At 40.3% G+C, this 26,070-nt stretch overlaps 2 protein-coding genes across 3 annotated transcripts in view; one reads left to right on the top strand and one right to left on the bottom strand.

Annotated features, from left to right (window-relative positions):
- Positions 1–351: 351 nt before the first annotated feature.
- Positions 352–13,046, top strand: taf11 (TAF11 RNA polymerase II, TATA box binding protein (TBP)-associated factor). The gene is made up of 4 exons (XM_055654475.1): positions 352–1,031; positions 8,204–8,291; positions 9,103–9,199; positions 12,463–13,046. The coding sequence occupies exons 1-4, from the start codon at positions 688–690 to the stop codon at positions 12,591–12,593; spliced, it is 660 nt and encodes a 219-aa protein (XP_055510450.1). The 5' UTR covers positions 352–687; the 3' UTR covers positions 12,594–13,046.
- A 1,429-nt stretch (positions 13,047–14,475) lies between these two features.
- The window catches only part of bltp3a (bridge-like lipid transfer protein family member 3A), a 110,558-nt gene continuing 98,963 nt past the window's right edge, over positions 14,476–26,070 (bottom strand). For both annotated transcript variants that reach the window (XM_055654472.1, XM_055654471.1), the window contains exons 18-21: positions 24,893–25,149; positions 23,940–24,048; positions 21,174–21,328; positions 14,476–19,689 (exon numbers count right to left, since the gene is read on the bottom strand). In XM_055654472.1, coding sequence (XP_055510447.1) covers positions 19,573–19,689; positions 21,174–21,328; positions 23,940–24,048; positions 24,893–25,149 — 638 coding nt within the window. In that variant the 3' untranslated portion in view covers positions 14,476–19,572. The remainder of the gene's footprint in view (positions 19,690–21,173; positions 21,329–23,939; positions 24,049–24,892; positions 25,150–26,070) is intronic.

The following is a 26,070-nucleotide window of genomic DNA, read 5'->3' as shown; positions in this document are numbered from 1 at the left end:
GCATTATTATATCCCCAAGAGATGCATAGCTGTAAAGAGGTATTTCTACACAGCATGGTGGAGCTCTGGACTGGAACCACCTGGTTCAGGACATGTTGGACTCGATTGGCGATGGCCTTGGATTTTATAATCAACATTTAATAGTAAAATGGATTGCCAATTTCTTATTTCTTCCCTCTTCCCCGTGCTTTGGTCATATTTATTACTCACTGAGTGAGCATCCTAGAACTTATTCCAGAGGATATTTTGAAGGCGGAGATTGACAGATTCTTGATTAGTACGGGTGTCAGGGGTTATAGGGAGAAGGCAGGAGAATGGGGTTGAGAGGGAAAGATAGATCACGGAGGAGATGTGTTGGGCCGAATGGCCTAATTCTGCTCGATAACTTACGAACAGATGATCTGACTTTCATGAGACTATTCTTTGTGGGCTCTTGCTGTGGGCATGCTGGCCACCTTAAGGCGATGTGTAGGAAAGAACTGCAGATGCTGGTTTACACCGTGAATAGACCCCAAAAGCTGGAGCAACGGCGGGACAAGCAGCATCTCTGAAGAGGAGGAATGGGGACGTTTCGGGTCGAGACATTTCTTCAGACTTCAAGGCAGAGTGTAATTTTGAGTTTGCGATCTCTCCGCCAGGTTTGTCCTTTCCTCCCACCCATCGGCCGGGCCTTGACGAAGCGTCTCCATGGAGCTGGACAAGGAGACGAAGTTTAAACCGGCTGCGCTGTCCCCGGCGGGACCCGCCGAGCCGCCGATGGCCGGGGAAGCGGCGGGGACTCTGGCCGCCGCCTCGGGAAAAGCCGAGGCCTCGGTGGAAGAGGCGGGCCCGGCGGCGGGCGGCGGGAGCCAGACCGATGGGGAGAGCGCGGACAAAGCGGCCGAGCCGCGGGACGGGGGCGGCGGCGGCGAGGAAGAGGATGACGAGGATGGAGACGCCGGGCAGCAGGCCAAGAAACTGCGGGTCGAGCCGCCCCGGGACAAGAAGGACAAGAAGCAGAGAGTGGACGAAGATGAAATCCAGAAGATGCAGTGAGTGTGCGCGGCGTGGAGCGGCCTTAGCAACAAGTGGCCTAGCAACCGGCCTCTGGGCTGTGGAGATAGGATGTCAATGTGGACCTCTGCCTCACCTGGAAGGGCCGCTGGGCTGAGGCTGAGGAGGTCCATTCAGTCTCACCTGGGGTCCCACGGTGGATGTGTAGGAGGAGGTGTAAGGACAGAGTCAGGAGTGTTTAATTAGTATCTGCACCGGGACCCGAGCATTGAAATTCTTAAGATAGACACAAAATGGTACTGGAGTTACTGGTGGTAGCTGTATGGAACGAGCTGCCGGAGGAGGTAGTTTAGGCAGGTACTATTGCAATGTTTAAGAAACATTTAGACAGTTTCATGGTTAGGACAGGTTTAGAGGGATAAAGGTCAAATGCAGGCAGATGGGACGTGCAGATGGGACATGTTGGCCGGTGTGGGCTAGTTTGGCTGTAGGGCCTGTTTTCCCACTGTAAGACTCTATGACTATAACCCAGTGGGTCAGGCAGCATCCCTGGAGAATAGTGGATGTTTTGGGTCGAAACCTTTCTTCAGACCCGTCTAAATACCTGGGAATGAATGTCAACTCCATCCAAAACGTCACCTATTCCTTTTCTCCAGAGATGCTGCCTGACCCATTGAGCTACTCCAACATTTTGTGTATCTTCAGTGTAAACCAGCATCTGCAGTTTCTTCCTGCACAATAAAATTCTTACTTGCTGTAGCTTTACAGGTACATTAATACACTAACGCAGCAAACAAACACACTAAAGAATAATACAATAAATTATCACTAATACTGCAAGCCCAGAACATAATCCAACCAAAACAAAAGCCATGTTAGTTTAGTGCTAATGTAGAGTTGTGCAGAGTAGAGAGTTACAGTGCCCTCTATAACGTTTGGGACAAAGACCCATCATTTATTTATTTACCTCTGTACTCCACCATTTGAGATTTGTAATGGAACAAAATCACATGTTGTTAAAGTGCACATCGTCAGATTTTATTAAAGGCCATTTTTATACATTTTGGTTTCACCATGTAGAAATTACAGCAGTGTTTATACATAGTCCCCCCATTTCAGGGCACCACCTACAATACAACAGACCTTTTCGTCATTTGCAAACTTTTGTGTCATCTGAGGGTAGTTCGAGATCCTGATGGTTGACAGGGCAGAAGCTGTTCTTGGAGCTGGAGGTAATGCTGCTCTGGCTGGAGACACACCAAGGCAGCATGACAGCAGTGGATGGACACAGGTATTTCAGCCGAAATACTGTCTAATCTGGAATTTTAGCAAACTAACCCGAGACTTGAATTCTGTCTTTCTCTTCACGACCTGTTGAATGTTTTCAGTATTTTCTGTTTACATTTTAATTGGGAACTTTGTCCAATCAAAGTTCAAGTCCAACTTGAACTTTGCCAGTAATTTACACCAGATGGGTTCTGTGCCCAAGGCAAGCCTACAAAAATATTTATTAGCATTATCCTGCCTTATGCTTGTATGTGGGGCACTATTTCAACATATTGCAAATGTCCTTCTGTCGGTAGTGCAGTCAAAGTAGCTCCATATTAAATACTTGCCAATGGTTCATTGTTTCCTGCAAATTACAAGCCCACTGACTCCAACAACTATCTTGACTGCACTTCTTCCCACCCTGCTTCCTGCAAAGACTCTGTCCTCTACTCCCAATTCCTTCATCTACGTCTCATCTGTGCCCAAGATGAGATGTTCCATACCAGGACATCTGAGATGACCTCATTCTTTAGGGAACGGGGGTTCTCCTCTCCCATCATAGATGAGACCCTTACTTGTGTCTCCTCCGTAGCTCTGCCCTTGCTCCCCCTCCTCCTAGTTGCAAGAGCCAGTCCTTACCTTCCACCCCATCAGCCATCGCATACAACACAAAATCCTGCTAAATTTCCGCCAACCTCCAACGGGATCCCACCACATTTTCTCATCTCCACCCATGTCCGCCTTCCGCAGAGACCTTCCCCTCCCTGGTTAACTCACCCCTTCCGACCCAAACCACCCCCTCCCCAGGTATCTTCCCCTGCAACCGCATAAGATGCAACACCTGTCCCTATACCTCCTGGGACCCCGACAGTCCTTTTAGGTCAGGCAGAGGTTCACTTGCACCTCCTCCAACCTCATCTACTTTATCCGTTGTTCAAGATGTGGACTCTTATACATTGGTGAGACCAAAGGTAGACTGGGCGATCATTTCGTGGAACACCTTCGCTCAGCCCACCACCCAACTCTCCCGGTTGCTGGACACTTTAATTCTCCATCCCATTCCTCCACAGACCTTGTGTGTAGGAAGGAACTGCAGATGCTGGTTTAAACCGAAGATAGACACAAAATGCTGGAGTAAATCAACGGGACACGCAGCATCTCTGGAGAGAAGGTCTGAAGAAGGGTCTCAAAACGTCACCCATTCCTTCTCTCCAGAGATGCTGCCTATCACGCTGAATTACTCCAGCATTTTGTGTCTACCTACACAAATCTTTCTGTCCTAGGTCTCCTCTATTGCCAGAGTGATCCAAATACTCTGGTATGAAATATTTGATATTTTTTCAAAATGAGTCAAAATAAAATTGGTACCAAAACCAGAATGGATTATCTTTGGAATATCGGAAGGTAACCTTGAACTAAACGTGTTTCAGAAGAATTTATTTAATTACGGGCTAATAATGGGAAAAAAGCTTATACTTAAATTTTGGAAAAATGCGCCCACACCAACAATAAAAATGTGGATATCAAATATGTTTGAAACATTACATCTGGAAGAGATGAGATTCCTCTTAGCAGGTAAAGCAGACCAATTCCAAAAGACGTGAATATCTTTTATTGTTCTTTATCTCTCTACATCATCGTCTATATCTCTCGTTTCCCTTATCCCTAACCAGTCTGAAGAAGGATCTTGACCTGAAATGTCACCCATTCCTTCTCTTCAGAGATGCTGCCTGTCCCAGAGTTATTCCAGCTTTTTGTGACTATCAATGGTTCAATGATTCACTGTTTCAATGGTGATTTATTTATCACATGTGCAACTGCACAGTGAAATTATTTTTGCATATTTACGCATGTGGGCTTCAACATATTTTGGTGGCATTTCTAAAGTCTAAAGTCCAGTCTGCCTATTACTGTAATTCCTTTGTTATTTGCTTTCATCATACCGTCAGACATGTCGATAGTGCCCTAACAAACAGCTCTAATGATCAACAAAGAAGAAATTGTCTAAGCTCAAAGTTTCTGGTTTAAGTTGGAATTAATTTCCAGAAATCAATTGTGGTAAAATCACAAGTTGAATTGATTTTGAGCTGAAGGTTCCAAAAATTAAAATAAATGTTCTGTCAAACAAAATCATTGGTAGGAATTCTCCACGAGGAGCTAAATTAGAATTGTAATATTGGGTGTGGAGTGATTCAGGAAATTAGCAGTGTGTGTAACATGTGAGAAGATAGTGGATTGGAAATAATGTGGAAAAACCTGAGAGCATCGACTTGCGTTCACACAACAGAAGGGCAGAGTATTTGTCAAATGGTGAGAGATTTGTGTCATATTGGTGTGCAAGGCATTTCAATATGCTTGTAAATATCACTAAAGCCCTATGTGCAGAAGCAGCAAACAGTTAGGAAGCAAATGGTATGTTAACTTTTGTTATGAGAGGATTTGAATACTAAAGTAAGGACATTTATTTCAATTGTACAGGGCCTTGATGGGACAGCACATGGAATATTGGAGTATTGTGTAATAGTTGTGTATCCTTATGTAAATAAGAATGTACTTGCCAAAGAGGATGGTGGATTTAAGAGAAGAAACTGAGCAGAGTGGGTCTCTAAGAATGAAGAGAGCTTTCATCAAAATTTACAAAATTCTTAAGCTGAGAAGTACAGGATGAAGGACTTTATTTCAGAATAAAGGGGTAGGCTGTTTAAGATAATGAAAACATTCTTCACAGGGTGGACCCCTCCCCCCCCTTTGGAATTCTCTCTCGTCAGCGATTGAGGCTCAGTTATGTTACTTCAAAACTTAAATCATAGACTATGGAGCTGCAGGAAATCAAGGTATGTTATGATAGTGCTTGAAAATGGTGCGCACATGGAAGATCAGCCATGATCATGATGAATGATAGAACAGGCTTGAAAGGCAAGATGGCCTATCCCTGCTAATTTTTATGTTAGCTATTGTTTCGTCTGGCTGAAGAGGAAATTGATATTCAGAAAATCTGGCGTCATTTATGGAGGCAAATTATGTGCTTCAAGACAGTGTTTAGGATGTCAAATGTTTGTACATTTCTTAAACTGCTCTGAATTCTTTTAAGTGAAATAAGCAGTTTGAGAGAGATGATTGGCCAGTACTGGATGGGGTGGGGTGGGGTGGGGGCTAATCAGGGGTGTGCGTTAGTTAACATTGCAATACGTAGTGATTACACAGAGGAAACGGCGCATTTGGCCAAATGTTTGTGTTTCATGTAGAGAAGTTGAATCCATATGCTTTCTCTGTTCTCGGGTACTATTGACTGCTTTTCTCCCATCGCTTTGCATTATATGAATCTAACCTATTCAATAACATTAACAACATTAATCTGCTTCAATTACTACCTGATGCAGGTTATTTCAAAGGGACTGCAGAATTGTTTAATTTCTTGATGACATTCCCAGAATTACCATAAACAGAATATAAATACATATGCAAATTGGTTTATCCACAAGGCAGATAATAAGTTATTTTAATAAGAAGTAGGGCAGCTCAGTTTTGTAACTAAAAATAATGGTCCTCATTTTCTTGCTCATCTTTTCGAGCTGTCATGCTGTTAAGATAAGGTTTATATTGATCCACCTTGGAAAGCCGTTGCCTTATCTGCACCAAGATGCTGCACTGTCAGACTTCACGCTTGATTTTCAGCATAGAAAAAGTGCCCACATCTTACCAGTTTTGGTGCACCTCACATTCTGCCCAACCAATTGCATTGATAGGTAACATGGACTTAGTCCAAGAAATTACCTTAGAACACTTGTCTTTTTGTTTAGGTATCCAGTTAATTTATGATGGGCACAAAAAAGGCACACATTTCTGGAGTAACTCAGAGTCAGACAGCATCTCAGGACAACAGGGGTAGGTGACATTCCAGGTTGGGACACTTCTTCAGACTGATTGTAGTTTGGGGGGCGGGGTGGGGGGGGAACAAAAGGAAGCTGAAAGAGAGGAGGGGCAAGACAAAGCCTGGCTGGTAATAGTTGGATACACATGGGGAGGGGTTTATCGGCAATTTGTTGGACATGGGTCAGAGATGAAAAGACAGGTGTGAGACAAAATGATCGAAGAGATGTGAATTGTGAAGCCAGAGGAAAGAAAGGAACAGCACCTTATATTCCGCTTGGGTAGTTTACAATCCAGCAGCATGTACATTGAATTCTCCAATTTTATGTAACCTCCACCCCCTCACATCCTTCCCATGTGCCATACCTGGACACACACATTTCTCCGTTCCCCCTTCTACATTCCAGCCTTCAGATTCACAATTCTCAACTTCAATCCTTTTGTTTCACACTTTGTCTTTTCACCTCTGGCCTTTGTCCAACCATTTGTCTACATTTGACAAAAATCCCCTCACCGATATCTGCCCATTACCTACCAGGCACCAGGCTTTGTCTTGCCACACCTCTCTTCCAGCTTTCTCCTCCCACTTCACAATTTGTCTGAAGAAGAGTCTAGACCTGAAACATCATCTAGCCATGTTCTCCAGAGATGTCGCATGATCTGCTGAATTACTCCAGCACTGTGTGCCTCTTTTGTAAACCAACATCTGCAATTCCTTATTTCTACAATTTTTAAGGGCTGTTAGTTAAACCAAAAGTTCTATGCAGCAGCGTCCTCGCTTTTCATGTTTGTCACATTAACGTTTGTTTTGTAGTCCTATCTCCAAACGTGCTCCATGATTCCAATATAGAGCATTATTAAACTCATACTGAAATACTAGAGTCATACTGAAATACTAGAGTCATACTGAAATACTAGAGTCATACTGAAATTGCTGGTTAGTAGTGCAGTGTGTAGTCAGTGTGCAGTCAGTAGTGCAGTCCAATGAGTGTTCAGCCATAGAAACAGGAACTTGATTTCTTGCAAACCATTATTTTTATCAGGCCACAGCCTCAAATTCTGCCAGGGCTAAAGAGCAATGACATTTCAAAATGCTGATACAGTGCAAGAATTGCAATAAAATACTCCATAAAACATCAACATTCATTTATTCAGCTTCTAATTCTAGTCTTGGTTTTGACTAAGGAAATGGGGAAATTAGAGCAAGAATTGCCCAATCTGCATAAAGATAACATACAAATTGTATTCATAATACAATTTTGGGTTATTTTGGGAAAAAGTTACTCATTGATCTGCACCTAATTTTGTCTTGGGGAGGAACCCGATTCAACGCTGCTGCCTCTGAACTCAAGTATTTACATTCATATTGGTTTCCTTCTGTCCATGTGGTGCTTTCAGATATCTTTAAAGCCCTGTCCCCTACGAGTTCATTCCAAAAGCTCTCCCGAGTTAAAAAAAAATCAAACTCGTTGTAAGCACGGAGAATGAACGTATCGGGTACATTGGAGCTCGGGGGCATCTCTTAGCGGCTCGTTACGCTAACGGCAGGTAAGCACGGGAAGACTCGTGAAGATTTTTCAACATGTTGAAAAATGTCCACGAGAGCCTCGAGTACCGACGAGGGGCCGTTACCATAAATCTCCGAGTTCGAATCAGGGCAAACTCGGGAGAGCTCTTGGAATGAACTCGTACCGTGGGACAGGGCTTTTACTTCAGTCAGTGGTTCTTCCAATTTTTTTCTGGGATCATACAGTGTGGAGAAAAGTACTTTGTGAATGTCACTTGACCCCACCCACCCACTCCCCAATGCTCTATCAGTCCAGAATCATAGTACGTTTATAGTGTTTAACTGATTAATGTCATACTTTTTAAATTAGCATGCAGTTTCATGCTTCCTACTTGGATTTATTTATGATTTAATGGGAGGGAATAAATTGTGTGTGGGGGTAACAATCAAGTGGTTGCTTTGTTGTGAACAGCGTTGAGTTTTGTGAATGTTGAAGATTTTGTCTCCAGAGAATTGGAGCTGACAAATATATACATATTTAAAGTAGCTATTTCATTTTAACAGGATCCTGGTTTCGTCATTTTCAGAGGAGCAGTTAAATCGCTATGAGATGTATCGCCGCTCTGCTTTTCCCAAAGCTGCGATTAAAAGGGTTAGTTATTCTGTAATTATTCTAATGTCTGGAGTTTGTGGTAAATGACTATAATTTGTTCATTGTATTTAAATTTAAATTAAATTTATCTGCGACAATTATTTTTTTAATTCATTGAAAAAATTAGTCACTGAAACCACTAATTTAGTATTAAACTAAGTAGACAAAGTTTCAGCCAATCAATGCTGCAACATCTCAGTTTTCTGAAAAATTTTTTGGTCAATTAATTTTAAAAATACTTCAAAAAATACTACATTGGGGTTGGGGATGGGGAGGTGGGTTCGTTAAATGAGTACTTTGTATCTCACATAACCCTGACTCTAAGCACAAATTCCACCTTCTTCCTTGTAACACTCTTTTTTAATGTACATATAAAAAGTTTTGAGCTTTTCTTTAATTCAATTAGCCAATGCTATTTCATGACCCCTTTTGGCCCACTAGAGTTATTTCCTCTATACTTTATATTTTGAATGCCCTGTCTGCTGAGCAAGCACTTCTATTGATACTTGTGCAATGATACTCCATTAAACAATGTAATATACAGCCTTCAGTATTTTGAGTGACAAAAATAAACTTGCTGTTAAAATAATCTTTAAATTTGAACATCAGAGGGGGAAAATAATTTTGTTATTGCTAGTCTGAAACTTTCGAGTCCCTAAACGCCCTTTCCCTCATTGCCACATTTGTCTTAATAACATGATTTTTTAACATTGTCTTTATAACATGAGGTTTCTTAGGAACAGAACGATCATATTATAGCAGAATGACCTGTACTGTGTTATTTGTGATTTTCTCCTCTGCTCTCTTTCAGCTGATTCAGTCAATCACTGGCTGCTCAGTATCGCAGAACGTAGTGATTGCCATGTCGGGTATATCAAAAGTCTTTGTGGGTGAAGTGATGGAAGAAGGTAAGTGTTCAGTGATAATCAAAGTAGAGGTGGGAACATCAAATTCACAAATCAGAGTACAGTAAATCCTCGTTATAATGGCCCATAGGGGGAGGGGTGGTGTCCGTTATTACTAATTGTCTGCTATAATTGTGTGTAGTTGAAACAAAAGAACTACAGACGATGGTTAATACGCAAAAGGACACAGTGCTGGTGTAACTCAGCGGGTGGGAGAGCATCTCTGGAGATCATTGCTTGGTGACGTCAGGAGCAGTCTTCAGACTGATTCAGTCTGCTGAGTTACCTCAGCACCCAGTGTCATTTCATCTGAAAACTAACCGTTGATGGTGCTGGTCTGCACCAGGGAGCTCCACCCCATCAGTTACATTAGAGTGTGGCGACATGCCCGCCGCAGAGTCCCCCAGCCATCAGCTCTCCCCTCAGTCCACCACCAATGACCAGCTGCAGCCGGCCATTGCGGGCCCCTTCCCCCCAGCCCCCGGCCCATCCCCCACAGCCGCGTCCTGTTGTTGACGGCGAATTGAGGGAGATGCTGACTGTCCTCCAATGTGCAGGACGTCGGCAACTCCGGGGGAAAAGAAGGCAGTGGTGGATGGGGGAGAAAGAGGCCAGGTAAACAGCGATGGGAAACAGAGGAGGCAGCAGCAGTGAAGAAGAAGGGGGAGGGCGAGTGGACAAAGTGACGGGGGTAGGAGGAGGCAGCAGGGGAGCGGCTGGTGAGAAGGGAGGGAGCCGTACGGTGACCAAGCAGATCCCCACCGTGGCAGTGGCCCGAAGAAAGCGCTGTCTGGGGATACGACATGAGCCGCAACAGCCAAACTAACTGGTTCAAGCGATGGGTGAAGAAGGGCTCGCTGGTGCACCTTGCGAGCCGGGGTTGGCACCAGAAGCGGGGGCGGCACTGGCATGTTCATCCGCTATAACCGTAATCCGTTATGAAAGGGTCCATTAAGTCGAAGGTCTACTGTACTTCAGAAAACTGTAGACGTTAAGCTACATTTAATATGAATTGAACTCTGCCATGAATCTAGTAATGAACATTCCCTTATTTGGTCATAGATAATTATTGAAATAAGAAATATTTCCATGCTATCAAAATCTAGAACAGAATTTACTTTTAAAAAGGTGCGTCAGATATGATGTTATTGTTAGTTATTTGAAGTGATATGGGTTGCAATAGCCACAGTTTTGCTGTGTTATCTTCTATTACTCTGCATTGCTTATCTGGTGGTTTTCACAGAAGAGCAATAACTGAACAGAAAATGTGGAAGATATTTATATGTTAGCCAAAGTAGTGATTTTGTTACCAAGTATTTAAGATGATTTTTCAGTGGAAGTGAAACACACATTTATGAATGTCCCTAATTTGGTAATGTAAACTTTGTGATGTTGCCCTACGAATAAGTGGGGAAAAAGTTCACAATTGTTCCTGGTTAAAGGTAGCAATTAAGATCTGCTTCTGTTACAGGGAAAACACTAGAGGTTTTGTGTTCGTTTTCTAATCATTTTAAAGTGGTTATGAAGAATAGGTCAGGTCCACCAGTTAAGGAACTAGGCCGGTTTTGAAGGCATCAGACAGGAACTTAGGTTTATTTTTGTTACTGCAGAAGGAGAGTGTTTGCAGGTGAGGGGATGGCTGGCAAGTTGGTGCCTTTCAAAAGTGAGATTGGTAGAGGACAGGGGCAGCATGTTCCTGTTGGGGTGAAGAGCAAGACTGGCAAGTTTGGAGAATCCTGGTTGATGAGAGATGTTGAAGCTGGGCAGAAAAAAAAGGCATACATCTGTTTTAGGCATTTGGGATCAAGCAAATCCCTCCACAAGTCCAAGAAGTGTAGGGGACATAAGGCAGTCAGAAATGCAGAAAGAGAAAATGAAATGGTGCGAGGAGGCAAGAAAAATGAAAACCTGAAGAGATTCCACAAGTATATTCAGAGTAAATGAGAAGCTAGAGAGAATAGATCCCCTTAAAGGCTGCAGAGAAGCGGGAGACATTAAATGAATACTTCTCATCTAATTTTACTGAGATCAAGGAAGCTAAGGAATTGAGGCAAAGAAGTTGTGACGTCTTCGATCAGATACGATATTACCAAAGAGCTATTAGTGGTTTTAAAGCAAATTAAGATGAATATATCCCCAGGACCTGACCAAGTACATCCTTGGACCATGCGGCAAGCTAGGGAGGAAATAGTAGGGGCCTTTGAAGAGATATTTGCATCATCTTGAGCCACAAGTGATGTTCTGGAGAATGGCTAATACTGTACCATTATTTAAAGAGGACAAGGCAGAGAACTGAAGGCCAGCGAGCCTGATGTTACAGGTGGGAAAACTGTTGGAAGGGACTCTTAGGAACAAGATCTAACAGCAATTTGAGAGGTACAAATTGATTTAGGGATAGTCAGCATGGTTTTATGCGTGGAAAATGATGTCTCATAAATCTGTTGGAATTTTTGAAGAGGTTATCAAAAGGATTGATGAGGGCAAGGCAGTGAACATTGTGAAAAACCTTACTAATGTCCAATAAGACAAAGTTCATAGGAGCAGAATTAGGCCATTTGGCCCATCAAGTCTAGTCCGCCATTCAATCAAGGCTAATCTATCTTTCTCTCTCAACCCCTTTCTTCTGCCTTGTCCATTTCTTCCCACATCCCAACAAGGTTGATTTACCTCAGTAGATTGCCCCTAATGTGTAGGGAGCAAATGAGAAATTGGAATAATATAGACTTGATGTGAATGGATGATCACTGGTCAGCATGGACTCGGTGGGCCAAGGACTCATTTCATACTGTATCTCAAACTAAAACTAACCACCCATTCCCATTTCTACACACATCTCATCCCCTCTTTCGCATCGTCTATATTATTAGTTCTGTATAACCTATTATCATCTGATTTTACTACTTCAAGAGCCTCAATTACTATGACAGTCAAAATTGGACTGCAACTGTAAATGCATGTGTTCCTAATTAAATGCAGTGAGGCCGTTCTCAGAAAATCAAAAAATTGAGGATCTTTGATTTGCTAATGGCATTGTCTCAATACATTTCTAGCAAAACAAAAACAAAGATTATTTTTTAAAGATATCAATTATGAAGTGGTGTTTCTAATTTATGCAGTATTGAGTTTATAAATAATGAATCTATGTTAGCATATTTTCTATGCTGCTTCAAGCATTTGTTTTTAATACTTCTGTTCTTGTTGAGAAGCTGTGGATCATATCTTTGTCCTTAATTCAGTTGTGCTGTTTGTTTTTTTTCAAATGCAAGCTCTCGATGTCTGTGATAAATGGGGAGAAACACCACCATTGCTGCCAAAACACATGCGAGAAGCAGTACGACGGCTGAAATTGCGTGGACAAATCCCAAATACAAAGTACAAGAAGGTGTCATTCCATTAACAAGAAACCAGCACGTGACTGTTTAGACTCTGAACCAAAACTGAACTCTGAACTAAATGCATCAGTGAGTTCAATTTTGTCCTTTGTGAATTGTGTTGAGTCTCCAACCAGGTTTGTATTTTTTACAAATTGAAGATGTTCAGATTCTGGGAGAATATAGATCCTCTGAAGGAGATTGAAGTTTTGCGAATCTGTTTAATTTGGTAAACCACATAACATCCACATTTTTTGGTTTTACTGAATGAGCAAAAACCCTTATGAAATGTTTTTGTCCAATCATGGGCGCTTTGCTCTACTTTGACAAGGCAGCTTGGTGGAGAGATATTATTATGGGACTACTTGACATTCTGCTCCAGAATTGCACAGCTAAAAATTGTGAATACTATATTCTGCAGATACGACTATAAATAAAGCTTGGACAGTTCAGATTAAAGTTTATATTATGCATTTGAATATACTTTGTAAATGATTTATGTTCTTCAGCAATGAATTATTGAAAGTAACAATAACAAGCCAAATCGGATTGTTCTGAATGTAGCAAAAATGATACACTCTATAATACGGAAAGAACCATAAAGATCTTAATGCAGATTTTTCTGATTTATTGACCAAAGTGTAAGATGTTAACCTGGACCAGACTGCCCCACTTCTGAATGTGCATTGTTGGGGCTGGATGCAGAGGGCTCCTTTCACTCATCCACCACATACCGAGTCCAGTAATTTGGTCCAACCAGCAAAGTTGAGGACAGGGCTTTGCACCTGCAGATTAGTTTACGTCAAGTATCTTTCAACATTAAAAAAGTTATTTTAGCTTCAGTAGAATTAACCTTTATTGTGTTTCACACGGGTGTACAAACTGTCCAGACAGCATCCGTAGTCAATCGGACCCAGGTCTCCGGTACTGCAAGTGTTGTAAGACATCAACTCTACCGTTGCCACCGTTAGAATAGGAAAACATTAATTTAATTGTTTCAATAGACAATAATAGACAATAGCTGCAGCAGTGGGCCATTCGGCCCTTCGAGCCAGCACCGCCATTCAATGTGATCATGGCTGATCATCCCCAATCAGTACCCCGTTACTGCCTTTTCCCCATATCCCCTGACTCTGCTTTCTTTAAGAGCCCTATCCAGCTCTCTCTTGAAAGCATCCAGAGAATCTGCCTCCACTGCGCTCTGAGGCAGAGAATTCCACACACTCACAACACAGAGAATTCCACACACTCAGTTACAACTACTGACAAAATATTAATTGTCTGGCTGATTTTTTCCACTGATGGACAGCCAGCTTTATAAATGGAGAGTTAAATGGGGGAACATCAGTATTTCGTAGGGACAGGTTATTGTTCTTTGTAAACAATGTTATGGATCTAACTGAAAGTTTGTTAGTGACACTAATATTCAAGAAGTTATCTTAAAAACAATTTCCTCTCACCCTCCCTTCCCCCCCAAATACAGTCAAAGATATGAATCTCCACTAAGTAAACTGGTCTAATAAACTGCTGTTGTCATGCTAACACAGACTTCAAAGCTGTAGTGCAAGAGTACGTCTGAGTAGATGTTTAACTATGTGTTTAAATTAGTAATATGGCAAGTACATGTTACCTTCAGAGTAGGTTCCTAAATACTACTTCCAGATAGTTTAATGGATTATACACGACTCTTTATTGCAAAATATACCTTCAACATACTGAATGGGCTGGGGCGGCATATAAATGGCATGGAATTTAGTCACCTTAAATCGTCATCAGCACACTACACGACTTTGACTAATGTATTATCAGCTTTAAGCAACTATAAATAAAATACAACAGCTGGCTCATTTGACTGCATTGTTAGAATGTTTATCAAAACGCCAAGCAACACAGCAGACTTCATACCAATTAAGTTTGAATTTGTTTTATCAGCAACATACCAGAGGCACTTCAGATGACAAATTTATTTCAAAAATATTTAACATAACTGGTTCACAGAACCAGTTGTCAACATGTACAGGAGTGGTGCTAAGCACAACTGGAACTGAAAATAACACACACCAGAATGTCAACACTAATGCTTTAAACACACATTGTAAACTACGTAACTTGCAGTTTATGTTATTCTGCTCATGCATTAACTATACAGTACTAAAATAACTGCAGAGTATTTTTACTTAAATATAACCAGTTTAGTAGGTTCTGTTATACAACTGTTTCTGCGGTTGTGACACCAAACGTCGACAATAATTTAACAATTGCACCAGTATAAACTGGAATGGATTACTTTAATCACTTTCTTATTTTTGTAGTTGGATTAAGAATTAAATTCAGTTTTCAGTAATTAGAGAGAAGCTGGCTTGACCATGACTAAATGGTGGTTTGAATACAATTTCAACAGCTGAACATCCATTCCATAACTGCTTAAAAAAGGTATAAAGCCAAGATGGGAAAGCTGCAAGAATGAAAATACAAGCGAGATCTGTAGTTGCAAAAAAAAAAAAGATGTTAACCCTTAAAGCTGCCAAGCTCTGTTCAAAAGTAGAAACTATTTGGGTAATTCAGGTTTTGAACGAAACAGAATTTCCATTCTTCTGGTTAAAGTTGGTATTTTTCATTTGTCTTTTTATCGCGGCTTATTTCTTATAAACTATAGATTTATTAAAAAACACCCAATTTATAAGATACTTGTTCAAAATTAATTTTGATTGGAAATTTGAAAGTTGGTCCCCATTATACAATTTAAAATCTATGTGAAGATTATATCAGATGATATGTTAAACTTTAACACCAGTATATCCAGAGGGATACTCTGCGTGGTTTGTGAGCACTCGAGAATATTCTGAAAGTGTTAACCTAAATCCCACAGTTCAAGTTCACTGCACTCAAGTATGAAAAAGTATTACAATATATGCACTTCAAAAATAATTAACCAGAGCAAGAGTGACGTGTAGTGCAGGAGACAAGGAAATTACAATAGATTTCCTGAAAAGATTGTGCTTTTGTAAACAGCGTGATTCAACATTTTATTACAAAAGACAATGGTAGATTTTAGTATATGTATGTGCCTACCAAAAGTGTTTAGTTAAAACAGGGACAGGTTCAGACCCAGTGATGATAATTGTAGAAATTAACAGGCATTCACCAATCTAGTCATGTATCTTTTAAGAATTTAAAACAGTGTTAGAACATTAATGCATGGTGGTGGATTTTGATTCAGCTAGTATGTTTATTGGAAAAGCTTAGCTGCACATCGGAAATAAATAAAGTCAGTCTTACTGTCAATAAATGGTCTAATGATCAAAGATGGGGAATTGGGCAAAGCGTTCAGGAAGACAATAACAATTAAATTTAAAAGACTCATGGATGTTTTGATTCTACTTAATACCTCCACAGACGGTGTAGAGGCTGAATGAATCTGGAGACATTCTGTTACACCAGGTGCAAATAACTAGTAATAATTATTGAAGTAAAATATGAACAGTGATATTTCAACGAGGATTGCATTGGTGTTGACCAAAGAATCTTGCTTTACACCAAGCTTTCAGTTCTTGAAATATTTTTTCTCAAGTATAAGGTGCAAAATTAGGCACTTTACACATAGATAATCAGTTTAACATAAGTATTTTAACCTTCACTTCCAAACATAGTAACTTATGTCATTTTTTTCTTTAAATATTATGTTGACAAAATGGAAACAGACATCAAATGAAGTTGGCAGTCAGCATTTTAGAGCATTGTTGCTCGTTTATAGAGTTATTAAAGCAATATTGAAGTGGATAAAGCAGGCAATTGGTTAACCTATTTAACAAAATTAGTCAGATAAGAGATTTCTGTAATTCGTCTCTTAAACATTAAAGTGACAACAGTTGTATTCCACTTCAAGATTTGGATGTTTAAATACAAACATGACTAAAGTCAACAAGATTATCCTTTTATCTATCCTTCAAGGTTTAAAAAAAAGACATTCAATTCATATGTACACCACTCCCTTGACTACCAGGTAAGCCATTTGGCACTATATAAACAATTCAATACTATGAAAAGTTATTCAGTCATCAAATACAAAACCATTTCAATTTTACTAGTACAAACCTGGGAAATACCCAGTTATTGAATTCCACTACTTTGTTAGTGTAAGCAATACTACAATAAGTCATTGAGACACACAATACTGCACCTAAAATTCCTGAAGTTTGCTGTTCCTCATCAATCAGTGCTGATCCTGATTATTTAACTCAACAGTATCTACATTTTCAGTGTTTTTATTCGAAAACTTCCACAAAGGTAAGAACGAGGAAAACTAAGTTACAAGGGCTTCCAACATCCTCCTCACACTCTGCTGCCTATGGTTGACAATTGCTATTTGCATTTTCATTCACCACCAACAAGGTGCATAAGTGAATTGTGGCTTTTCAGCTGAATATTCAGATAAGAAAAAGCAATTAAGAAATTCAGATCAGTAATTTAGGTGAAAAAATGGCTGAATTCACATCAATGAAGCTTGCAATTCTTACATTTACAAAACATTTTCATTGTACACACTTCAGGGGCAACTCAGCACTGAATATTTATGATAGAAAGTAATCTGTTTAAGTTCATAAATTGCTGACCATTGGATTTCTCACATCTCAGCTATTATTCCAATCTCATACAATCAATACATCCCATTCAAAATATCCCATCAGTGGTCAGTGCACTGAGACTGAACAGTTAAAAAAACATCAGGTGTTAACTTCCATTAGCTGGTAGTGACGTGGAAAATGTCAAGCAGTGTATATTTAAGCAACATCTACTAAGCACAATATGGTCAAGCCTGTGGGAAGATCCATCTTAAGTTTACTAAGGACTACCTTCAGAAACTAAAAGTGTGGGTGCTATTTTCACAACAGTAAAATATGGTAATTGGTGTTTGTTCTTCTGTGCAGAAACAGTTTATGCATTAACTTCATTCTTGTAGAACCTGCCCAGATATTCCACTCCCTTCAGGACCTACCAAGTCGGCAAGTAAGATAGCAACTGAGAATGGACATCTCTCTACAAAGTTCGCAATGAGCCTGATCCCAACAACATTCATATAAACTATATTTCATCAGTCTATTGATAAAGAGCAAGAACATTTTGCACTGACAAGTATGAAGCTGATCAAAAACCCTTCCTTTTAACTTCAAATTTATATTGGGTGGATGGCAAGTTCACCACCAAATACAAACTTGTAATTATTTAGAAAATACATCGTCAGAAGAATGTCGCTGCCTAATTTTTGATTTTATAGATCTTTGAACAATGGTCAAAATGATCAGTCATTTTCCTGGTGCTTTAGCCGAAAATGGAACACCATTTTCAATACTTGCTTTTGATGAAATGCACCATCATTTAGTGTATATTATCGTATTATGACCAACTTCCACATAACTGAATATTCAAACGCACGGATTGGCAGTGGCTACAGAAGCATCAAATCCACTGGAAATACGAAAACATGATACAGCCAAGAGTCTAACAAGTCAACAGCTAATTATAGTGATGCAAGTAGGGACATAAATGGGCAATATCTAGCATGCCAGACATCAAGCTGTAAGTCGCTGTTAAAATGTAGTCATGTGTATAAAAAATGGGAACATTTCTATTGGCAACACCCAATACATTTTAACCTGTTTTGAAACGAGTACAGCACCTGTAGGTGTTTCACAAGTCCAGTTTACTTTGCACTCACTACAGTCAGTATACCTTTATGGTTCAGTTGTCTGCTGAAGTGTGATATTCTCATTTATTACACAGTATACTGATGCAATTGTGTTAAGTCTGCACTCAACGAGTTGCTGTATGGTTTATCCTATATTTTAACTACTATTGTGCTTTCCAACCAATTCTAAATCCTCATCTATATTAACAGAACATGTTGCTTCTCAAGTCTGAAATCTCAGCTCTTAAAATAAAAATACACATTTTCTTCTGAACAAACTCCTTCACAAGGGAGAGCAGAAAGAAAGCACAATGAGAGCTATTGTCTGCTCTGGAACTCTGTAACCTGCATTGAATACTACTGTGCAGAGAGGCTCATGTAGCAAATTTCTGCTTCTTTTCCATCCTTAGTGAGGTTTCTTATTATTATCATCATCATCATATACTAAATGTTAGATATGATGAAAACCTGGCCAAAAGCAGTAAAGACTTGCTATCAAAAACAGATTGCTGGGGAAGTCACCTACAGCTCTGGAAGGAAGCACTTCACAGGGAACTCTCAGTAACCAAGGTGTTTGCCAGGATTAGAGCTCGGAACAGGGAAGACCGCGGGATACTTATAGCAACATTTAATTTGTGTCATGGGTGTTTGTAATTGTTGGTGTTTTATTTCCATTTATGTATGTTGGCCAATTACTATTCTGCTGAAACAACAGCAGCACTGCAAACTACTTCAAGATCTCCAATAGCCACTCACTAAATAGCTTGCCTAGAAATTTTACACTCGTACTTTTACCTGCAAAACTTGAGGTACAATACATATATTGTGATGCACAGTATCATCAAGAAACAATTAATTTGCTTGCAGTTGATGCTAATCCACTCTATTAGCAACACGTTGTTAAACAATCTTGCCACTTGTTCATTGTAAACATAGTACACATTTAACACCCTTGACATTCTGAACCCAAATTCACAAATGTAATTCTCCTATGATAATGCTTTCACAATACAAACTAGTTTTTTTAAACCAAATTAAGCATTTGCATTTATAATTGTTTTCTCTAAAAAAAATCACTCCTTAAATCTTGCCGCTTGCAAAATAGCAAGGTATTATCTTCTTGACGTGAATGAAAACAAAGCAACATTACTTGAAAGGTTCTTCTGTGCATATTCAAAGACCACATGATGTTGGTGGCGCTCTGAGTGACAGGCTTATAATGCTGATCTCGTTCCAGAACCAATCACCAAGTAAAATTAGCTTTAACTGGATGTTGTGTTGGTTGTCAGTATTGACAACAATATTCCGAGCTGTGATAATCAAAGATTAAATTCAGGATTGAGCTTCTTTATTTCTTGCAGCAATTTCTCTCTATCATGGTTGGCTTTCTTCAAGGCCTCCTTTGTGTAGGCAAGTTCCTGCCTCAGGAGCTCATTCTGCATGAAAATAGAAGGATTGTTATTTATATAATCTATAAACATAACAAAAATATTGTAATATGTCATGCAAGATTTGCTACATTGAAGGACCAATGGATCAGTGGATCTGATTAGATTTCACAGCAGTTAAAAACTCCATTACATTTTTGGAACGTTGATTTATGCAGTTGATTAATCACTGCAGCAAGTTTTTACGATTTCAAAACAATTTCTTCCTAGATGGATATTTTCAGTTTGAATTCGTCTTTATTTAATCCATGTTAGTAACTGAAAATTTGAGAATTCAATATGCATTACATTAGGTTGTAAGATACCCCAGTGGAATATGAGGTGCTAATCCTTCGGTTTGTGCCTGTGTGCTCACTCTGACACTGAAGGAGTCCACAGACAGAAAGGTCAGTATGGGAAGGGCAAGGGGAAGAGAAGTTAAAATGGTAGCAACTATTGTTATGCCTGTATGCATCTCATGTTATGCTTGAAGGAAAATAATACTGGTACAGTATCCGATAAAAGTCCATCTTTTCTCATTTGACAGCCATTAAATATTTAATATTTAAATATGGCCACTTTATTGAAACAAAATTGATAGAATTTTTATGATCCAAATCCACTGCCAGGAATAGTAATGCAAGCAGAATCAGTAAATATTTTCAAGGAAATTGCATTAGTACTTGAATGGGAAAAAGGTCAATTAGAAAGCAGTAGAATGATAATAACTTGATACTTTGCTAAAAGCGTAATGATAAGATATCGAATGCTTTGTCACAGGAGTTGGTTTGGGCACAATTTCTCTAACAGATGGGAACGTTTACAAATCAGTAGGTTGAGCTTTGATAAAGAGCGCTTTTACGGGAGTGCATGTAAAAACAACCTTTTTATACAATAAGCCAGATGATATCAGTAACTATAAGACCATAAAACATAGGTGCAGAATTAGGCCATCCATGTTTCACTGTGATGCACAATGTAGGAACTCAACGGCAAATAATTCATCTTTTTAGTTGTTCAAAACACAAAATAGGGATGAAATAGGATGGTCACAAATAAAGTCTCTTATGGGGAGAGGAAAACTGGGAGTTATAAAAGGCAAGAAGTTCAACTAAAAAAACCCATTAAGGAATAGAAGAGAAACATCTTAACCTAGAGTGGTTAGCAGGGATCACTACTTGATACAATTGTTGACACAACTAACCCCATGCTCTCAAGGAGTAATGAGATAAGTTCTGAGGGAAAAAGTAGTCATATAAAATATTGATAGGGTTAAATGAAATGTGATCTGGCAAGAGCTTCTGTTGAGCAAGAACATCTAGTTTGACAAGTTGGGATGATGTCCATCTCCATACTTGAAATTCAATAACCATGTTTATGTGGGATCTTTGCCAATATGAAAATCAATGTAAAGTTCTTGACTAAACTGAACAAGTAAGGTTCAAGATTTCAGATTAGATTCATAGATAATATCATCTAATCTTAACACATACCATGTCCTTTGCAAGACTTAGATCTGATGGACTTCGATCCACTGACTGTGGCTGCATTCCTGCACTTTTCATCATTCCAAATTTGACCTGATGCGATCCACTCATGACCAAATGAGTGTCCTCCACAACGTCTTCATTTTGGCTTGTCTGCAAGGCTGATAAAAGAGACAAATCAGTAAGCTCACTGACCGTCACAGTTTAAGCTTAACGAAAGCCAATTTCATTGCTTATTTATGTCCAGAAATTGTAGTTCTTAACAGGCTATCCAAAAAGCTCTAGCAATCATTGTAGCAATAACTTCCACACTTTAAGCATAGGCGTCAGTTCAAGGATATCCCTGGAATCTAGCAGCTACAAGCCTCAACACATTTCATCAAGCTGCTTGAGCAAGCAATACATTTAAGTCACTAAACCCGGAACTAAAAAGTATACTTTGTTACTAATATTTAAAGTATTTTACAGAACTCAAGTTAAAATTTGGCATGTATACCAAATTAAAAGTTGAAAAATCTATTTAAAAAAGCGAATTATATCCATTTAAAAACTCCTGTTTCTCTTGTGCAGCAATGCCTAATTTTTTCAGTGTATTTCTTGATGGGTCTACTTTGCAATTCCAAGAAATGTTCATCATTGCAGAGTTAGAGAGAAACAGCACAGAAGCAGGCCCTTAGCTCCAACGAGCTTGCACAGACATCAGCTGTTTAATCCCACATTCCAATCAACTTCCCCTAGATTCTACCAGTCACCCAACATTAAGCGGCCAAGTAAGCTACTGATCTGCTCGTCATTGGGATGTGGGAGGAAACTCGAGCACATGGAGGAAACCCACATGGCCACAGAGAGAACGTGGAAACACCAGATCTCTGGTTTTAAAGCAGCAACTCTACAGGTTGCACCAATCTCCAAATTGCAGTGTGGAAGGTTACAAAACAAAAAAGTCAATAGAGCAGTTCCAACTCATTGACAGCAATTTAGGATTTTCCAATATGGTGCAGTTGCATTGATAATAAAAGTATGATGCTCGGAGTGCAGTGACTGAATATAAATAGTTTCACTGTCAATGTAACTGCAACATCCTGGATTACATGCCCACTTCCATGCAACACAGTAAACAGAAGGCCCTGTGATGTGTTGTAGAATAGAGGCCAAGGGGTGCAAGTACAGAGTTCCTTGAAAGTGTTGAGACAGGTTGACGGGATGGTGTTTGGCACGCTTGCCTTCATTGGTCAGGGTATTGACAAGAAGAGTTGGGACATCTTGTTGAAGCTGTATAAGAAGTTGGTAATGGCACATTTGGAATGCTGCCTAGAGCTCTGGTTGCCCTGCTGCAGGAAGGAGGTCATTAAACTGGAAAGGGTGCAATAGAGATTTACTATGACCTTAATGCCCCTGTCCCACTTAGGAAACCTGAACGGAAACCTCTGGAGACTTTGCGCCCCACCCAAGGTTTCCATGCGGTTCCCGGAGGTTTTTGTCAGTCTCCCTACCTGCTTCCACTACCTGAACCTCCGGCAACCACCTGCAACCTCCAGGAATCGCACGGAAACCTTGGGTGTGGCGCTAAGTCTCCAGAGGTTTCCGTTCCGGTTTCCTAAGTGGGACAGGGGGGCATAACCAGTCTGCAGGGCATGGGTTGTCAGGAGGTACTGAATAGGCTAGGACGTTTTAATCCTGGAGCATAGGAGGATGACGAGTGATCTAACTAGGTGTATAAGATCATGAGAGGCAGAATGAATATGCATCTTTACCCAGGGCAGGCGAGTCTAATACTAGAGAGCATACGTCCAAGGTGAGAAGAGGAAAATATTCAAGGGAACCGAGGAGCAACCTTATCCGCAGAGGGCGGAATGTACATGGAACGAGCTGCCAAAGGAAATGGTAGAGGTGGGTACACTTACAACATAGAAAATGAACTTGAACAGATATGTAGATATTAAAAGTTTGTAGATGGATGGGACTGGTGCAGGCAAGTGAGACCAGCTCAGTGAGGCAACTCAGTGGGCATGGAGTTGGGCTGAAGGGCCTGTTTCCATGCTGTATAGCTCTACGACTGCGTCTTTGGTTGATGAAAGAAGAGCAATAGGATATTAAAAAGCTAATTTTAAAAGACAAATGCAAAATTGCAAGGCAAGGAATAAATAATAGTACAGGATATTCATAATTTTGAAAATATTACTCATCACCAATGGAGGGAGGAAGCTTGAGCATAATTCATGCAGCCTCCAAAATAAATATGTGACTGAGTTTTTAAGCTGTTTTATGTGCAATCATACAATACAATTTACTGGCAGACTAATTTTTTTTCTCTGGGAACTGAAATTCTGTCAGATTTCCTCTCCTGAAATAAAGACTTGAATCTTAATAAGATAAGACACTAAGTGCTGGAGCATTGCTGCAGAATATGGAGAGGTGACATTTCGATTCGGGATAACCCAAAATGTCGCCGTGTTTGCCAGAGATGCGGCCTGTCCCGCTGAGTGCTACATTTTTTTTTTAAACCAGCATCTGCAGCTCCTTGTGGCTACAATTTACTGAATATTAACAAGGCTCATTTATGTGGGGCTTGAAGGATTTAGGTCATTAAGATCTGCAAGTGGAAATGTGAAATTTTATATACATATTATGTGTTATCTGTAATTTATGGGTCCTCCTCCTGGAAGTCTATGTAAAACATCAAAGCACTTTTACTGGGTGCTTCCACGGTGGAAATGCTAATGAGGATGAAGACAGATTCCACTGTTAGTAGAGAATTTTCACAATACTCACCCATTATGCAAAATGTCCCATCATCAATCCGCTGTACCATCAGATGATCAACATGAAGAATTATGGGTAGAGGCCCTGGAGATGTAGGATACAGTCTTGGGCCATCATCCTGTGTCAAAGAACAAAGTAATTATTTAATAGATTTATTCAAAGCTTACATTGGCTTATATATTATACAATGGAAATATTATCGCCACATACGTCTTAACAAACCTATCATTCTGTAGACCTATATCAAGTCACCTTGCATCTTAGCTGTGAGGATTTTACAACATAACTAAGGTTCTGCAGAAGTTTAAGATGCCTTTATTTTACAATTCTCTCCTCACTCTATGAATGGAGCCTAAAACTAAAAATGTCATTTTCTCGTGGTCTGTTCATCCGCATCTTGAAGTACAGTGCCACCTTATTTGGGAAGCCAAATCTATTACAATATTATTTTCATGTTTCTATATTGGAATTCATCACCAATTCTAGATCCATTCTGCAAGTTTAATGTCAGAGTATATTTTAGTCCTCCCCATCCTGAAATATAATCCCATTTCATGCCAATGATAAATACTTCCAAGTCTGGTCAAAAGACAGTGAAAAATGCCAAAGGGAGGTCTAAACACTGATACTGGAAGACCACCACTTGCGATCTATTGCCAATTTACGTACCGACTCATAAACCTACCAAATGTTTGATTTTTATCACATGTCCACGATGATGCATTCTATTGGAGTTATGAAAATCCAGGGATATCATGCCATGCAGACACATACGTCCAAAAACATAACCTTTTTTTGGCAATCAGTGCTGCCTATTCTGTTAACTTTTTTTTTTAGATATTCGATGTCCCTTTAAGTGTTCCATTTCTTTCCCTTCAATTGCATCAAAAACACTATAATTCTCTGGATACTGCACCTCCAGTCTTAAAATAGGTGTCACTGTTGTAATAAATCTTTAATACCTGAAGAGTAATTTTACAGTCAAAAAGTTCAATCTTCATTGGAATTATTTCTGGAATTATCTCATCCTCCAGGAAAGGGCCCAGGTTTGTGAATGAAGAAATTGGCAGCTCCGCACTGTAATTATTGATATGGAAATGCAAAAATCCATTCTTAACAGCAAGTGGAGAGTGAATGGCTGAGCTTGGCCCAGATTCAAATCTCAAGCCGACAGCAGGCCGACTTCTGTCTGACTCCATTGGACTAACCTTTCGAAAGCCTATTGACAAAAAAATAAAAATCATCAGCTAAACAATAAAATCATACATTAAAAAATATATATAAAATATAGTATTTTCAGGTTAACACTATTTATTATAAATACTATTTTTTTCATTGAAATTGTGACTGAAGAAGATTATGAACAGAAAATGAAGTACTGACCACAAATCTAACACCCAGCCTAATATGTACTTGACCAAGCTTCCTCAATCCTGAAGTTGTTTTCCCTGGCCGACCACCAAACTAAAAATATCTCCCAGCGTTAGGCTTTCCTGTCTCCGAGCAATTTCACAGTCAACCCCTCGAAGAATCTTATGGTGTAGTTGGTGGTGGGCTCGGCTACTACCCAGAATCACAAACCCAGTCTCCACACTATGTCATTCATGAGCCATCTTGGGGAGCGGCTGCTAACCGGCAGCCGTCCGTTTAATTCAGTTTTGTAGTTCTAGTGAGTCCTGTGTTTTGTTATGGGAGAAATAGACTTTTTAATGTGGGGGGAAGGGGGTAACTATATTTCTAGGTCCCTACCTGGTCGGTGAGGCAGCTTTTTCTCTGCGCTGCCCCGTCGACCCGTCCTCGTGGCCTACCAGTAGGCGTGGAGCGCCGTTTCCTGGCGGGGACCGCCCAGCACCTCGGCTTCGGTGGCGGCACAGCGCTGGAGCGCTATCGTGGAGCGGAGCGGGCGATGCCTTGCCTGGGTCGCCGCGCTGGATCGACGCGCTGGAGCTCCGGTGAGCTGTGACCGCTGAGATCAACACCTCCGGGCTGCGGGTCTGCGGAGCGGGCGGTGCCGACTTCAACATCGGGAGCCTGGGAACTCCAACCCGGCGCGGCCTTGTCAGCTTCGGAAGCCACGGTCTCCGGTAAGGAAGCGGCCGTTCCAGGTGGCCCAGCCGCTGAGAGGTCTCTCCCGATGCCG

Source organism: Leucoraja erinacea, chromosome 24 (genome assembly GCF_028641065.1).
Source record: "Leucoraja erinacea ecotype New England chromosome 24, Leri_hhj_1, whole genome shotgun sequence".
Taxonomy (NCBI): Eukaryota; Metazoa; Chordata; class Chondrichthyes; order Rajiformes; family Rajidae; genus Leucoraja; species Leucoraja erinaceus.
The sequence above is the reverse complement of the archived record's forward strand: the minus strand, read 5'-3'. Positions and strand labels throughout refer to the sequence as shown.

What these genes read in the sequence shown, in the direction of transcription:
- taf11 (XM_055654475.1), top strand. Translation starts at nt 688, where the DNA reads ATGGAGCTGGACAAGGAGACGAAGTTTAAACCGGCTGCGCTGTCCCCG. An exon ending in CCAAAGCTGCGATTAAAAGG is followed by an intron (nt 8,292 to 9,102) that starts GTTAGTTATTCT and finishes GCTCTCTTTCAG; the next exon opens with CTGATTCAGTCAATCACTGG. An exon ending in GGGTGAAGTGATGGAAGAAG is followed by an intron (nt 9,200 to 12,462) that starts GTAAGTGTTCAG and finishes TTCAAATGCAAG; the next exon opens with CTCTCGATGTCTGTGATAAA.